Below are 15,063 nucleotides of genomic sequence, written 5' to 3'. Positions count from 1 at the left end.
AGCGCTGGGGGTGCTCTAATCCCCAGGGCTAGCAGGAGATGTTTCCTGAGAAGCTCTCCCTGCATTCCTGGCAGCCCATTGCTCTAGCTCCCCTCCTGGAGCCAGTTAGCAAGACAGTGTGGCCAAAGGGACTCCTGCCCTGCACGGGGCTTGGAGAACAAGCCCTTGTGCCATGCCTTGCCCTGCTCCCAAAAGGGCCCAGCAGAGCCTGGGGAAGGAGGTTCAGAAGATGAGCCATGCCGTAGCTGGTTGCATCAGTCCACTGAATAATACAGTTAATCAATAAGCAGTTTACTAGCTTCACAGAGCTTCAAGTTTCTAGCTCGGCTGACTAACAATCCTCAATTTCGGCTTCAACGTCTATCTAGTCCAGAGCTCTAAGCGTTTTCTTAAGTCATACAATCCGACCAGGGCACAGCAAGATGGGCAACTACAGAAGCCCAAAAGGCACTCAATCATAACAGTGGGTACAAAAGATTAACAACTGGGAGGTTTTAAGGATCCTGCGTGAATAAATGCAGCTCAGTTCATTTATGGCATCACTTGTTTTGAAAGCTGTGGCTGATCTCACATTAGTGAGAACGAGATGCTGTGGTACAAAGCCATGATCTGTGGGCTGCATTGTAGACATAGCTGGAGCCATGGAAAATGTGAAAGCAACACAAAGAAACAATGAAAATGATTGGCACAAAGACTGCAACAAGACTCAACAGCACCACTGGCATTCAGTTTGCTTTCAGCCAAAGAGGAGGGGGGAGTCTGCCACATACAAAAGGCTATTGAAAGGTGTTTGTCCGAAGCAGCAGTGCCAAGAGTTAGTTTGACTGGTCTCCAACTGACTTGCAGCCCTCAGGAAAGGGGTCACTGAGATATGCCTTACTGAGCTACAGAACAGAGGAGCTAAGCTCGCAGTTAAAGCCACAGCCAGGGCTACTGCTCAGGTTGGACAAGGAAGTTCAGGATAAAAGGAGATTTGCTTAAAAGACTTGGAGACATCCTGGTCATTCAAAAAAGATAGCAGAATTCAGAGCAGGAAAAAAGAGTTGCAAGGATTTAAAAAAACCACACACACACAACCAACAGTGGAAGCAGGAGTCAGGTCACAAGTCAGGTCACAAGCCAGCCTGAGTGAATATGACAGCATCAACAGGCTTTGAAAGCGGCAGTGTCCAGCTTTACTTGCTCTAGAAGAACTAGAAAGCTTCCCTTTTCAGTGCAGCTGGGCTGTCACACTGCACAGCGTTGTGACACCCATGGAGCATAACAACAGTTACTGAACCCAGAGGGACAACAGTCACACCTTGATGTTACTGTACGAGAAAGTAGCAAGAAGCAACGCAGAACCTAGCAAATCCGAGGAACAACTCTCATCTCTCAACTGAAAAGTGCTTCTCAAAGTAATACATAAGATCTTAGCTGCAGGTTAACTAGATTTCATCATCTGTATCAGGGGAAGGGGCGACAATTCAACTTCCTGCTTACAAAAACAGCAAATATCAGCACTGAAATGTGTTTCAGATTCCTTGGTGGACATCATGTACTACGGAGAGAGCGAAAACATGGAAGTACAGAACATGGTGCTCTTGAATAGATGCTATGGAGTTCAACTAGAAAAGCAGTACATTAAATTTTTCCTTTCAAGTTTTATCTTTCAAAAGGTTGAAAAGCATTTGGAAGAAACAAGCACCTGCTGCTCAGTGCAGAGAGCTGAAGACAGAGTCCAGCTTCGGGACCTTTGTAGAATGAGTTTATGCAGAAAGACAAGCCATGAACATTGGTCTCCTCCTCCTGAAAGCAGCAAACAAAAAATAGCCCTTTTCTCCTCCTCCTGTTTGTGCAGCTGCAGTCTCGCTGGCAGAAGAAGAATGAGCTTGAACCTCGGAGAAAGGAGGGAAAAAGAAAAAGTGAGTTTTTGGGAAAAACACCCTATCCCCTAGACTGGCACATTAAGGGCTTTTGCGTTGTTCCTAGACTCACGTTCAGACATTTCATTAACATTCCCTGCTCACTCTCTCGTCCTCTTTTATCATTATGTGCCAGTCACAAGCATAGTTGTTTTTTTTTTTTAAATAATAGATTGAAAAAAATTTCAATAGTACAGCTAAGAGAACAGCTGCCATATACCAACTATCGCAGCACACCTCTCAACTGGGGAGATGATATTAGCTACAAGGTGGACAAAGTCAGGTTTTTGTAAGACTCAAACAGAAATTGTAATTTACTGCCAGTTTTTGTCAATTAGCTGTGTAGATGCTGTTTTGGCAGCCAAGATGGCTCCTCACTGCTAGAGGAAACAAATAAGCACCTCACTGAAAGAACGTACAGCTGTTTCCCAGGAACCTATTTGCTGTATCTGCTTTCAGATCCAAGTTAAAACAACAAAAACAAAACAAAAAAACCCCAAAGCAGGGTAAACGGTCTTCCTAAAGCAAGTGATAACAAACTTAAGGACACTTTGTGCTGGAGCCCAATTTTAACCAGAAATAAACTCAAGCAAGTTGCCCCCTCCTGCCCTGAAGGTCGGTCAAGATGCTCACCTTAGCAGTTGGACCTAAGCAGCAGATTTAGTCTCCAGGGAACATTCAACAACCCATTTAAATCAGGCAAGTATAGATTTTTCTTCTCTCTCTTTTTCCTTTTTTTTTTTTTTTTTTTTTAAAGTTAATGCAGTTGGTCTTTGGTTACAGAGAGAAACAAACTCTGTTTTACCTTAGAAACACTTCTAGTGTCAGTATTTATTTTACCTTAATATACATTTATACAGGCCATAATAAAAAGGCTATTACACAACAGTTCAGTGAGTTATTACCTAGTTTCAAGAATAATGCATGCAATTACAAAGGAGAGGTAGAAACACTGTATTAAAGACCTAAAAATACAAACATTATATAAACAAACACTTTCAAATTAACTGTTGGAATTTCATACAGATAAATAAGATAAAAAGTACATTACTCTGTCAAAGTAAAGGAAACATATGGTTATCCGAACACTGAAAACAATTTTTCATGTGTAAGCCCTGTACAACTTTGTCAAATAGTTCAGACCACTGTGTTTACGAGGATTAAAATGATTTTTGTCCTGGAGAATGGTTTTTTCAAGTATTCAAGCAGTTGAGTAACAAAAGAGTCCCCAAAATAAAGTATAGGAACCATTTCCAGAGAAGCTGATCTGCCTAAATACTTTGCAAAACTGTCCTGATGATCTCATGGGATGCTTGAAATGATAATGCCTATAAGGCTAAATGAAGCTTCCCACCTCTCCCCCAAAATGCACACAAAATAATCCTGATTTTTCCACACGCTGCACGTAGAAATTCTACGTCAACCTATCGGCATCCCAAATCGCCAACATTTTTTTTCCATTTTTGCATGGCTCCTTGCAGAACCTCTCATTTTACAGTATCCATTGTAATACTGCCCAAGCAACAAACTACAGAGAACTGTCATTATATACCCCTAGAGACTGCAGGCATTAATGCTCATATCGCATGCACAACAAAAGATGCAACCAAATCTATATAAAAAGCAAACAACCAGCAACTCAAAACATTTCTATTACTGAGAAAGTCCAGAGCAGTAGTTACTCAAGTATTAGACAAATAGGTATAAAATGGAAAGGTTCACATGAATACAAGTTTTTACAGTTTGTTTGAAAGTCTTCTAGAAGCTACATTTGAAATTCTTAAAAGAATTTTATGTACACTGAAATTAAATTCAGCCAAGTCCGTTGTGCCTTCTTTTTTGTACAGTTCTTCAAAAATGAATATACAGTTGCTTTAGTAAATTAGTGCAAAACAGGGTTTTGGAAGAAGATAATCAAATCGTAGCCACATCAGCTGAAAATCCACTGGGGACTCTGCACAGATAGAGCACGTTTTCTTCCATTACCATCTTTCCGCCATGTAAAAAAGTGCTTCCTTGCCATCCCTTCATAGGGCAAGCTGAGCCAAGTTTGCCACATATGAGCTCAGATCCAAGCCAGCTTAGCTCCAAAAGCTTCAGACAGCACTCGTACATGGTTAGGGTTTCCCAAATTCGCTCAGCCATATTTAAATGACAATTAAAAAATACTTCCACGAACTTTTGAGAGGATCTTCCGGGGGAAACGTCTTTAAGTACCTGATGCAGAAGGATCCACTCTCTATACACCTCATGAGGAAAAAGTCCCTGATCGTTCAAGTCAAAGCACACGTACAAGGATCAGTCTGAAATGTGAAGACAGGTTCTCTTAAATTCTGCTGCTAGGGGGAAAAAAAAAAAAAAAAAACCACAGAGCTGCTGGATCAGTAAGGCAGGTTTTCTGCAAGTGTACTTTTGGAATTTCTCCTCTTTGAATATGCTGCTGTTTCTTTGGTAGTCTCCACAGAAATGTAAGAATCATCTTCCACATGGGGCAGAACAAGGACAACAATTAAGCTGTAGTGAAAAAAAGTGCAGTATCACTGATGTGGTCCCTTATGTTCACACCATCTGGTCCTTGGGATATTCCTACTGCTCATATACAGCCACTGTGCTATAGCAAAGTGCAGAAAGCCTTCGCTCAATGCTAGATTTATCTGAAAACAGAGGTTAAAAACAGGTGACTAATTTTATAATTCATTAACTGCATGTAACTTTCAGTACTTTCATTATTCAGCATAAACTTACATTTGAGTACATTTTCTATATCTGCAGGGTCCTGCAGTATCTTAGTCAGTCCTTCCAGCAGCAAGGCTGCTTTGTGGTATCGATATGTAATGTCTTCAGTTTGCTGAAACATCTCATCTAGAGCTGCTGACTGAACCTGCAATCATTCAGTAGATTCAGTTACGTATGTTTCTTTAAGCAAAAATTGAAATGACAGATGCAAAATGATATAAAAGTGTCATTAAGAAACTATTTTTGAGCCTTAACTAAGCTGATCTGTTTTTATGACAGTAAGACAAAAAGATGAAGTTTAAGAGAAGAGAGTCCCTTTTTCTGTTAGAAAATACTTCCCTCTCATCAGAAAGGCAGTTAAGTCGCCTGTACAGTTACCGCATCTGCTCGCCAGCAGATATAAACATTCATTAGTTACACGAAAAAACTTCTGCATGCTTCGTACCATTTCTGCTTTGTGTGGACAGGCTGATGTTCCTCAAATAGAGCTGAGGGATTGAGGAAGCTACTTCTGTTGTTTCTACGCTTTGGTAAGCCTTAATGGATAAGGCTTCAGCATACAGGGTAGCATTAGAGACTCTGCAGCTTAGGAGTTCATTTCCTAGTGTTTATGTAGCAAACGTCCTGATGTGGGGAGCACGTCTCTGAGGAACAGCATTTGCCAGGGACTTTAGCCACAGTTAAGGGAGAGCAGGAAGGAGAATGAAAGACTAGCAAAAATTACCATGAACAAAATTCTGGAGACATGCATGCTCTTTTCTAGTTATGCTGAAGAGGTATGTGAGAGAATGAAGCAACGTATTACTGATCTCAATATCTTCTCATCTAAGCAAAAGGAGTGACTTACCATTTCTACAGCACAGTTATAGATGAGTTTCTCTGCAGTTACACTGTTGATTTCATCAATGAACCTTTGCTTATCCGAGAAGAAACGATTCAACCTTTCTGTTAGTTTCTTGCACATGCTGATACAGAATTTGTATCTCTCATTGAGGTTTTTCACAACTGAAAAAAAGTTAAGAAGAAATCTAAGCCCCCCATAACCTAAGTCCAGCTTTTCCCAGCATTAACAAAGTTTGTTTAAAATTCTGTTTTTAATATTTACTCCGCCTCTTCCATGAAGAAATTCTACACCAACTCTTTTCCACTTCATGTTAATAACTGCCCTTTCTAAAGTTAAGAACTGCATTCTTTTTGCCATCATAATCCATCATAACCATGCACTTGTATATGTCTACAGTTCTCTTTTGCAGAAGGAAACAAACACATACATTGCAGCTTAAGCTTTTTTAGATGCATCACTAAAGAAAATTCACAAGCAAAGCAAATTAGATTATATTGCATCTACCTTGCTTAACAGCAGTGGATGGATTCAGTTTCCCCGATTTGACCTGTGCTTTGGCAAGATGCAGAGAAGATGCTAGCAACTGGGCTGCTTTCATATACAACACCAGCTGCTCTACTTGTCTGGGAAAAAAGAAAATAATTACGTATCAAAAAACCTTTCTCTTGAACACATTCAAGCTTTGGGCAGACACCACTTTTCATCACAACCATATATAGGCAGGACACACCAGCAGCAGAAAGGGAAGACAGATGTCTCAAATGCAATCCCACCCTCCCTTCGCTCCACAAACACCCTGTCACAGGTTGACAGTCCATCTGCTCATCTGGTGGATGCAGCAGCAAATACAAACTGCTTTAATGCATACATATTTTAGAAAGGAACACTTATTTATGAGGACTGACTGCCCGAGGTCAATGTTCTGCCACGAGTGACTGGGTGTGCTTTTCTAGCAGCGTCATTTCCTGTGCCCTGCAATTCTCACAGTCGTGAAAAGTAAACACGCTTTGCAGATTCTTTTTCAGGAAGAAGGCCGGAAATGGAACTGCCCTTTCCCACCACTCCAAATTTCTATTTCTCCCTACTTCCGACTTTGCGATAGGGCTGATTGGTTCCACTGAAAAAAGGTCAGATTTGGCTCCCCACTGATTTCCACTGCAGTGCTGCTGTTTCAGCCTGGTCCCCAGTAACACAGAGGGCTCAGATCTCATTGAAGCTGGTGCACAGATTTCCAGGCATGGCAATACACTACTGTGCCTCAAGCCTGCAACCCCCAACTATTTTCCCCAATTCAAGCAGCAGGCCAGAAAACACTGCCAGCAAACACCTCTCTATCCTTTGCTTTATCTTTCTGATCTCTTTCAGTTGTCAAAAATGTAATCCTATAAAACGTTCTAAACAGTAATCAGTCCCAACAAAGAGAAGGCACGGTTTGTCTGAATACATTTTCGATGCCTTTGATATTCACTAATTCTCTGGCTACTATGCATACTGTACTGCATATGGTACCCTGCATACTTACCCCCATTCTTTGCTTAGCTGGCTGATCTGATCAACAACTATGCTCTCTTGGATTTGGTACAGTGATACTGCAGAAGTGCACAGGTCTGGGTTTCCTCCTCGTACCGCTGTCAGATCCAGAACACATTCTGTAAATGTCAGCATCATGTTTAGATGACGCAGTGTATCCGTATGTTCTCTCTGTCAGAGGGAAAGGAAGACAGCAGTTTAACCATCATAAGCCACAAAGCAAACAAGTACCCAAAAAACACTCGTTAGTCACTTGAGGATTTCTCAGTGTCAACTCTATGCAGAAATCACATGGTACTACAGCCAGCACTAGATACTACAGGGCCAAGTGGGTCCAGAAGAATTAACAGATATTAACTTTCTTTTCTTTCTTAATGATTTCAAGATATTGCAGCTTATACTTCAGAGTTCTTTGACAAAGCCAAAGGAATTTGGACATGGAATTCTATGTTTTTTGAAACCTGAGAGGCTAAACGAAGCACAAGAGGGACATATTTATTATTATATTATCAGCAACTCAAAAGTATGCTCGGCACTTGTATGAGAAGCCAGGAGGAACATTTGGGCTTTTATAACAGACCTGAAATCTACAAGCGAACTGATCTAAAGCTTCATACTTATCTGCTTCACTCCAATTTACACTTAGATCTAGCATCATATTTTGTTAAAAGGTGGCTGTTGCCAAAGTTCACAATTTAAAAAACTTCTTTTGGAGCTAATAACTCACACCTTGTTGGTGACTAAAAGGGATGCCACATGCATAGTCTCTGCTCAAAAAAAGAAATCAAACTTCAAAACTAGTCAAGCATGTCTCAGCAATACTTATAACCTTTTCAGTTACAGGTCTAAATATCTTTTCAACACTATCTGTGGGAAGAATAGAGCATACTGTATTCACAACATAACATAAAGATTCAATATGTAGCCAAACACCTTCCACGAAGATGTGAATGAGAAAACAGAACACTAACCTGCCTTGAGAAATTTACAGCCCAAGGATAGCATTGTGGTGAAAGACTACCCTGATTGTGTTTTTAAAATGTCACTCCTCCACGCACTTAAATAAAAAAAAAAAAAAAAGGACACTTTCCATGAGTAGGATTTAATGTCATCTGTTGACTGTGAAGCAGCAGTTAAACAATGCCCAGAGGGACATTTCTACTGTCAGCACCCACATCCAGAGACTTGGCATTAAAACAGAGGCCTCTTTGGAAGGTTCTGGTGAACAAAAGCAGTCACATTCCTTTGATTACCTTTCATATACATGAAAGGTCAGGGATAACTACCAAAGAGAAATGGCCACAATTGATACAGGAATATTTTCAAGGTTTTAAGAAGGAATATGGGATAGTAGAGGAAACTACCAAGTACACTGAGCAGTCCTGTTTGTACCATGTCTCTGTTTTATTAGCATTAAACATTATAAAACATTAAATTTTTTTTCTATACCTCCATTAAAGTTTCCTCAGGCAATTCAGGAGCTTCAAAAGTGATAAAGCCCTCTAAGCTGGGAGGCGAAGTACCATAAGGCATGTACTTCAGACTCGGAGCTGCCTCGGCTCCCGGAGGAGAAGAACCCATATAAATACCAGGAGGGGAGCCCATATATACACGGCCACTAGCAGAGCAGAGAGACCCTCCAGAACTGTTTGATCCAACTACAAGAAAAATAACACACACATTCAGTCTAATAGGTTGTTCCATCTCACAGCTCTGGGGCTGCAGATGATAGCAAATGACATATCAGTAGCCACCGCAGATTAACTCTTGGGAAGCTCTCCTCATTGTTCCTTGCATTGCTCTGTAGAGAATACAGAGGCTACACTTTAATGAACAGTGACAATTTATAAAACAGACACTAGAAAACAGCTGACAAGGATTCCAAGGCAGACAGTCTAATAGTACAAACCAAAGGTGGTGCTACAGTTCACAAAAGCACACTGCTGCAGATTTAGACTCCTATCCACCTTGAGCAGATGAAGGCCTTTACACCTTGCAGTCTTTGATATTTGCAACATAGCCAATGTGTGCTGAAATGCAGCCTAGCTCACACACCGTGAGTGTTGTTTCTTGTACACTGCACAGCAGTTGATAAAAAAGCAGAATCAAAAAATCTAGTTTTTCCTCTCCACCATAGCATAGATGCTGTTAGAACGCCATAGGGTGGAGTAAAACCACGTACAAGAGTTTGCACGTGACTGAATGGTAAATTGGTGGCTCTGGCCCTCTCTTTAGGAGAAAAGGCAGAAAAAGTCTGATATTTATCATCATTTACATGCCACTTTTTACTGTATGGCCTAGAGGACCTACTGTACTAGGCAGTAAGCAGGTTACTGTCCCAAGAAGGGGGCAACGTTGAATTTGACAGCAATCCACAGTTGCCAGGGAAGCCTTACCTGAGGTGGTTCTCGTTCTGAGGACCATATGGGTGCAGGTAGGAGGGGTGGCGCTGCTTGGGGGGGACCCAACAGTAAACATGACAGCCCGAGAACTTGCCCCACTTCCCAAGGAAGGAGGTGCCATTGCAATTCCACAGGCCCCTGCTGGAGCTGGAAAAAAAAACATACCAAGTTAGGCCCTATTTACATATAATCATATAAATTAGTAGTTACATGCAGCAACTTGTTAACACTGCAACACAACATGCTTTGACATAGATCCAAGGCTTGGACTAGAAGGTCTGATAGCAAAAAAAAAAAAAAAAAAAAAAAAAACAACAACCACACACCACCCCCGAAGCAGAGTGGACAGCCTTGGCCATAAACAAACAGATCAAGATGCAGCCAGTGCCTTCATGCATCTTTCTACTTTCCATCTCTCTCAGCTCTAATCTTGTCTAGCAAAGGGCAACAGAGGCTCTTTCCGAAAGCCTGAGGACAACGCTTCAGTCCTACAGCAAACAATGCGACAGAAAAATTCTAAAAGACAGACCATGGCCAGCCTGGAGGCCAAAGACCAGCCCTGTCTGCAGGACTCCTTCCATCTGCTTAAAAACAAGGTTAGAAAGCCTGGCAGCCACTTGTGGCAAGGCACTAGTGATATTAAAAAAAGATTAAAAAAAAAAAGGAAAGAGAGATGAGCCAGAATTACATAAACTGACTTTTATATGAAAATAAAGTAGAATTAGGAAGTGAAACAGCCACAAATGCGGTTTTAAAAAAACAACAAACCCCAACCAGCTTGGGCAGTTGTGATATTGCTGTGTTTAACAAAATCCTGTGATAGATATTCTTAAGGCAATGTTATTTTTTATTAACAAAAGCCTCTTTCACTGATTACAGCAGTGCTAAAAATGGTTGGAACCAATTATGAAACTTGGAAGCAGAATTGTCTAGTTTGCACTCCATAAAAAACCTCACACACAAAGACAACTCAGCTGTATCAATCTGTTCATTACCTGTATCCATTGGTCGCTCTGTATTGAGGCTGTCTGTACTGCCTTGATACAACTGGCCACCAAGAGTAGTCTTCACTTGTTGATCCGATAGCTTCCCAGTACTGACAGACCTAAAAAGAAAGATGTATGAACTCACAACAAAATTCTTTAGATAAATCTCCATTTAACTTGCAGTCGAGAGCGACTTTCAAATTATTGGTATTTCCTACTAGTAATTCTTCAACAAAATAACAGAAAGTCTGCAAGTATCTGTTCACCACGGACCTACTGAAAGAAACATACAGAGACTTTTTCCTCTTAAAAAGTTATATTCCAAATTTTGTCATACAGATTTTGAACTAAAAACTGAAAAGGCTTCACAAAGGCAATAAGAATTCCATATTCAGATAGATAATCAAAGCAAACAAAAGGGAACTAGACAGCTACATGAAGCACTTCAGGAAGTCCATGCTATATTTACACACAGTACAGTCAGTTTCTGTTGCATATACTGAACCTCAACATCTCCTCAGCAAGAGTTATAGACCTGACAGAGCCCACTCTCTGCATGCTCTGCCCCTCCAAATTCCTGCATGCAATGGACTTTCCTCTGCCAAGTTACCTAAGCAGCTTTACAGGTTATAAGTGTTAACAATGCCTACCTGCCAAAAGTAGCTTTATTGTGCTGTTCTACTGCCTGCTTTTCACTCCCTTGCGTTGAGTGGAAGTGCGTGAAATCCCTTGGGTCAGTGATGTCTTTAGGCTGCAAAGGGGCATCTACTGATCCCTGGCGACTAGCCAGGGCTAGCAAGTTTGAGGACGCTTGAGTTTTAGGTATTTTGAAAGGAGCTGTTGCCTTAAAGAATCAAAGACAAAGAATACACCAAAACTAAGGTTAGCATCCCAAAACGTTCTTGGGAATAGTTTCAGGCAATGTGTTACCATTTCACATTTTACAAAGAGCGCGTAACTTAACAAACCTTAGTAGGAGAGCCAATAATTGTTGGCAATGGAGTTTTGAACAGCCAGTCTGAACTCCGAGGTGATGATCCCATATGTTTGGTAGGTGATGTTCCCAGGCTACCTGGCCTACTTGGTTGTGGTGAATGGCTATATCCATACCCAGCATAGGATGGGCACACTGGGTCCGAATGCTGCTTTCTGAGCTTCTGTTTGTTCTGATAGATATCTGTGAGAGTAGGAGCACTCTGCAACCTCGTTCCCATCAAAAGTGACTGTGGAGACTGAGATGGTGGTATTGGAGAACCTGGAGGGACAACAGACAACAAAAAAAAATTCTACTTGCAGTGCTTGGAAACGTATCAATGAAACCCAAAACATTAGAGATAGATGGTAATCTGAATGGAAATAGGACTTGATCATCAGCTGGCTAGATGGCAAAGAGAATGCATTTACTACGTCAGCTTTTTGGACTAAGGCTACATAGACAGATCAGACGAAGCACATGTTCAAGCTGCCAAGAGGCAAGATTTCAGGGTGACAGCTGTACTGGCAGCCACAGTACCTTTGGCAAGCTACACCAAGACAAATAAAGTGGTTGGATTCAGCAGGAATGGCGTAGCCAGTACTTAGGTTTCAAGTGCAGCAGCCAAGACTCTAGGTTGAATAGAGGTTCTCAAAAACTGGAATTATATTCTTGCAAATAGCATGCGAATGCAACATTGCATATTACATAATGTAATGACTTGGTTCACAGCCACAAAAGGCAGCTCATCTCATGGTTCTGCAAGAAAAAGTAGATACCAGAAGAACCATGTTATTCAGATGAAATGCTTTGGAATCTTTACTTTGAGCAGTTGTTCATTTTTTCCTCTGTCAGAGGGACTGTTTCTCAAAAGCTCACTACGCACAAAATAAGTTCCCACTGCACTATGAGTGTAAAGTTTCTCCTGAAGCAAATGGAAACAAAAGAGCTATAAGCAGCATGTAAACAGTGGGCTCTGGGGAGATTTCCTACAAACATCTCACCTGCTAAGAAGTACCATTCTCCTTTCAATATAAGGAACCTGAAATTTGATTAAACTGTCTCTTACTTGTCATATTTTTATGTTTCATGATGAGGAACTGTGTCAAGTTACGAATGGTAATTAAGATATCAGCTTTATGGTCACAACTTTCCAGATGAAACACCTGACTTTGTAATATCCAAGAACTGACATTGAAGTGATGACAATTACATTCACCTTTTAGAAAAAGGCAAAATTTAGAATGAGCCACATTAAATAGTAATTTACAGTGCAGCCTAGGAAAAACTATGTAAGATTCTTAAGTGCTGGCCAAGGCAACCTGCTGAGATTGGCTCCGTTTCATAAATGCGTGTTTGAAAAACCACCTCAAACGCTTTCTTGCAGTTTGCTCAGTAAAGTGCTTAGGTGTTAAGCCACATCTTTCATCAGCCTTAAATCTGTGATTTTACTAGTTCGATTTTGAACATGAGGTACTTCATCTTGATTTCACTCCACTCCATTAAACAGTGCGTTTTAGAATCCCCTTTCTGCCACAGCTCCAGAGTGCTCAAGCCTATTTTTCATTGAATTCCCAGCCAGAGAATTTCCTTGTTTGAAATCCCTCTGCTCCTCTGTCTGATAGCATTGAAACTTATCCCCTGTTGCTTCAGAAATGAGTTTTAAATTCCATCGGTTGCTCTTCTAATGTCATCACCATCACAGGGAAGGCTTCTTAATTCAAAGTTTCTCCTCTGCTGCCACTGGCAGCAAAAGCATCTCAATTAGTTGAGATGCTACATTAAGATAGACATCTTCAGTCCCTAGGAAATCTCAGTACAGATGACCTCACTTCACCCAGAAGCAGAGACAGCTTCCCAGGCCCATTTACATGCTTAAAAACAGACATGCTGCAATTTGTGGTATTTTACAAATAGAATACCACCATAATCATTTGAAATTAAGAAATAATACAAGTCAAATTGGAAAAGAAAGCAGGAAGATGATGAAGAAATAAAACATTAAATATTCTTAAGGCTAGAAAAACAGAACCGCAGTATGTCACAAGTGAGTTTAGTGCTGGCAAAAGGCACTAGATCAACAGTCCTACAAGACTGCACCCAAAGAAAAGATGCAATAAAAAAAAAAGAACAAGCTGCTTCATATTCTCTTCATTCCCCCCCCCTTTTTTTTATTAGAGAGAAAAGAATATTTCAAATCTGATGATTCAGTCATTCCTTGTCTTCTACTGAAACTGTCAGTAGTATGGCAATTATGATGGCAAGTTTTGAGGCATGTTGTAGGACTTATTTCATCTGGATGAAACAATTCCTAGATATTAGAGATATGTAGGTACTCCAAAAAATGAAGGCTCTATCATCTCCAGATGATTTGGGGAAGTGTTTAAACAGGGAAGCAGGGGGAGGGGTGAGGGACAAAACAACCACACACTGCAAGTTCAGCACCACCTCTTAGAACGTCAAAAAAAAGTATATCTAGTGTTTTAGATAAAGAAGAACTTGCACCTAAGCTGTGAGTAGAGCAGAAGAACAACGTGCTGCTAAGTTGCACATTCTTTCGTCTTATCTGTCTGACGTTAGAGCCATTCAGTCCTACATGGTCTCAAAACATCCTGAAGTCCTTCTGTTCTCTGATCATTTTTTTTTCTGCTGGCACGCCCAAAAAAATTTATGATTGGCAAAGCTTACTGAGCGCTTAGCAATACTAACATCAGATTTCAGTCAACTACCAAAGGGAACGACGAAAACGTGTTGCATGCTGAAGACTGGCAGTTCTTCCTCCTTTTTCCTGAACACCGGCATGAAAGAGCTGGTCTATCAAAACCAGATTCTGAGAAGTATGTTACTACCATTCATTAGAATCCATCCCCATCCTGTTCAGCAATTTGAAGAGAGATATTACCAGAGTTCCTTTTTAGTTTTGAGGAAAAGGAACTATAACACCCCTCATTTTCTAGGGAATTAATTATGGGGAAGAGACATAGCCAGAATTGGGCTAAGTTTTTATGAAACATCAGTTCATCACTTACCCAGTGTCTCCTATTAACCAATATTACTATACTGCTGACCCTCCTCCACCTTCACACAAGCCTGTAGAAGCTGTATCAAAATAGCAGTGGTTGCAGTGTCTGAAATCACTCACCTGAAAAGTTTCTACTCCTTGATTCATGTCCTTGAAGTTGTCCGCAACAACAGTGTCCAAGCTGCTCAGGTATGGTTCCAACTACGCAAACAAAATCAAAATGCAAATTTACACTTTATATTACACCTACAAAGGAAAACAAAGCAAAACAAAACTTACTTTGTTTACCTTTGTCAGTCATTTAACAGAAATGATTTCTGCAAACATGATCTAGCTGGATAGATTTTAGTTTAAGATAATTTCAAGCACAAATTACTGTTCCAGATTACTGTTGCAGATAACCTCCAGTAATCACTAAGAATTCATGGGCTCACCTAGTGGCGAAGGAGAATATGGCCTTGAAGAGCCTGTGGATAACCTGCGCCCAACACCCTGTGCAGTGTCTGCTGGTACCGGAGAACAGGAGCCCATCTTCACAAAGCCCATTGGGCTAGTATTTGAGCGCCTCACAACCGCAGCTCTAACAAGGTGAAAAGAATGGTTATACACACTGTAGTAACTGTTTTTTTCAAGATAAGCTTCAGAATCTTTTGAAGAGCATAATAA

At 40.8% G+C, this 15,063-nt stretch overlaps 1 protein-coding gene across 3 annotated transcripts in view; it reads right to left on the bottom strand.

Annotated features, from left to right (window-relative positions):
- Positions 1–2,703: 2,703 nt before the first annotated feature.
- ULK2 (unc-51 like autophagy activating kinase 2) overlaps positions 2,704–15,063 on the bottom strand; it is a 44,381-nt gene continuing 32,021 nt past the window's right edge. For 2 of the 3 annotated variants that reach the window (XM_068910474.1, XM_068910476.1), the window contains 12 exons: positions 14,832–14,977; positions 14,518–14,598; positions 11,371–11,657; positions 11,053–11,246; positions 10,412–10,521; positions 9,411–9,563; positions 8,464–8,672; positions 7,007–7,185; positions 5,989–6,107; positions 5,488–5,645; positions 4,650–4,785; positions 2,704–4,558 (listed from right to left, as the gene is read on the bottom strand). In XM_068910474.1, coding sequence (XP_068766575.1) covers positions 4,491–4,558; positions 4,650–4,785; positions 5,488–5,645; positions 5,989–6,107; positions 7,007–7,185; positions 8,464–8,672; positions 9,411–9,563; positions 10,412–10,521; positions 11,053–11,246; positions 11,371–11,657; positions 14,518–14,598; positions 14,832–14,977 — 1,840 coding nt within the window. In that variant the 3' untranslated portion in view covers positions 2,704–4,490. The remainder of the gene's footprint in view (positions 4,559–4,649; positions 4,786–5,487; positions 5,646–5,988; positions 6,108–7,006; positions 7,186–8,463; positions 8,673–9,410; positions 9,564–10,411; positions 10,522–11,052; positions 11,247–11,370; positions 11,658–14,517; positions 14,599–14,831; positions 14,978–15,063) is intronic. The other variant, XM_068910475.1, reaches the window with a different exon arrangement.

The sequence above is a fragment of the Struthio camelus genome, chromosome 16 (assembly GCF_040807025.1).
Source record: "Struthio camelus isolate bStrCam1 chromosome 16, bStrCam1.hap1, whole genome shotgun sequence".
In the NCBI taxonomy this organism is placed as follows: Eukaryota; Metazoa; Chordata; class Aves; order Struthioniformes; family Struthionidae; genus Struthio; species Struthio camelus.
This window is presented reverse-complemented; position numbering and strand designations above follow the sequence as displayed.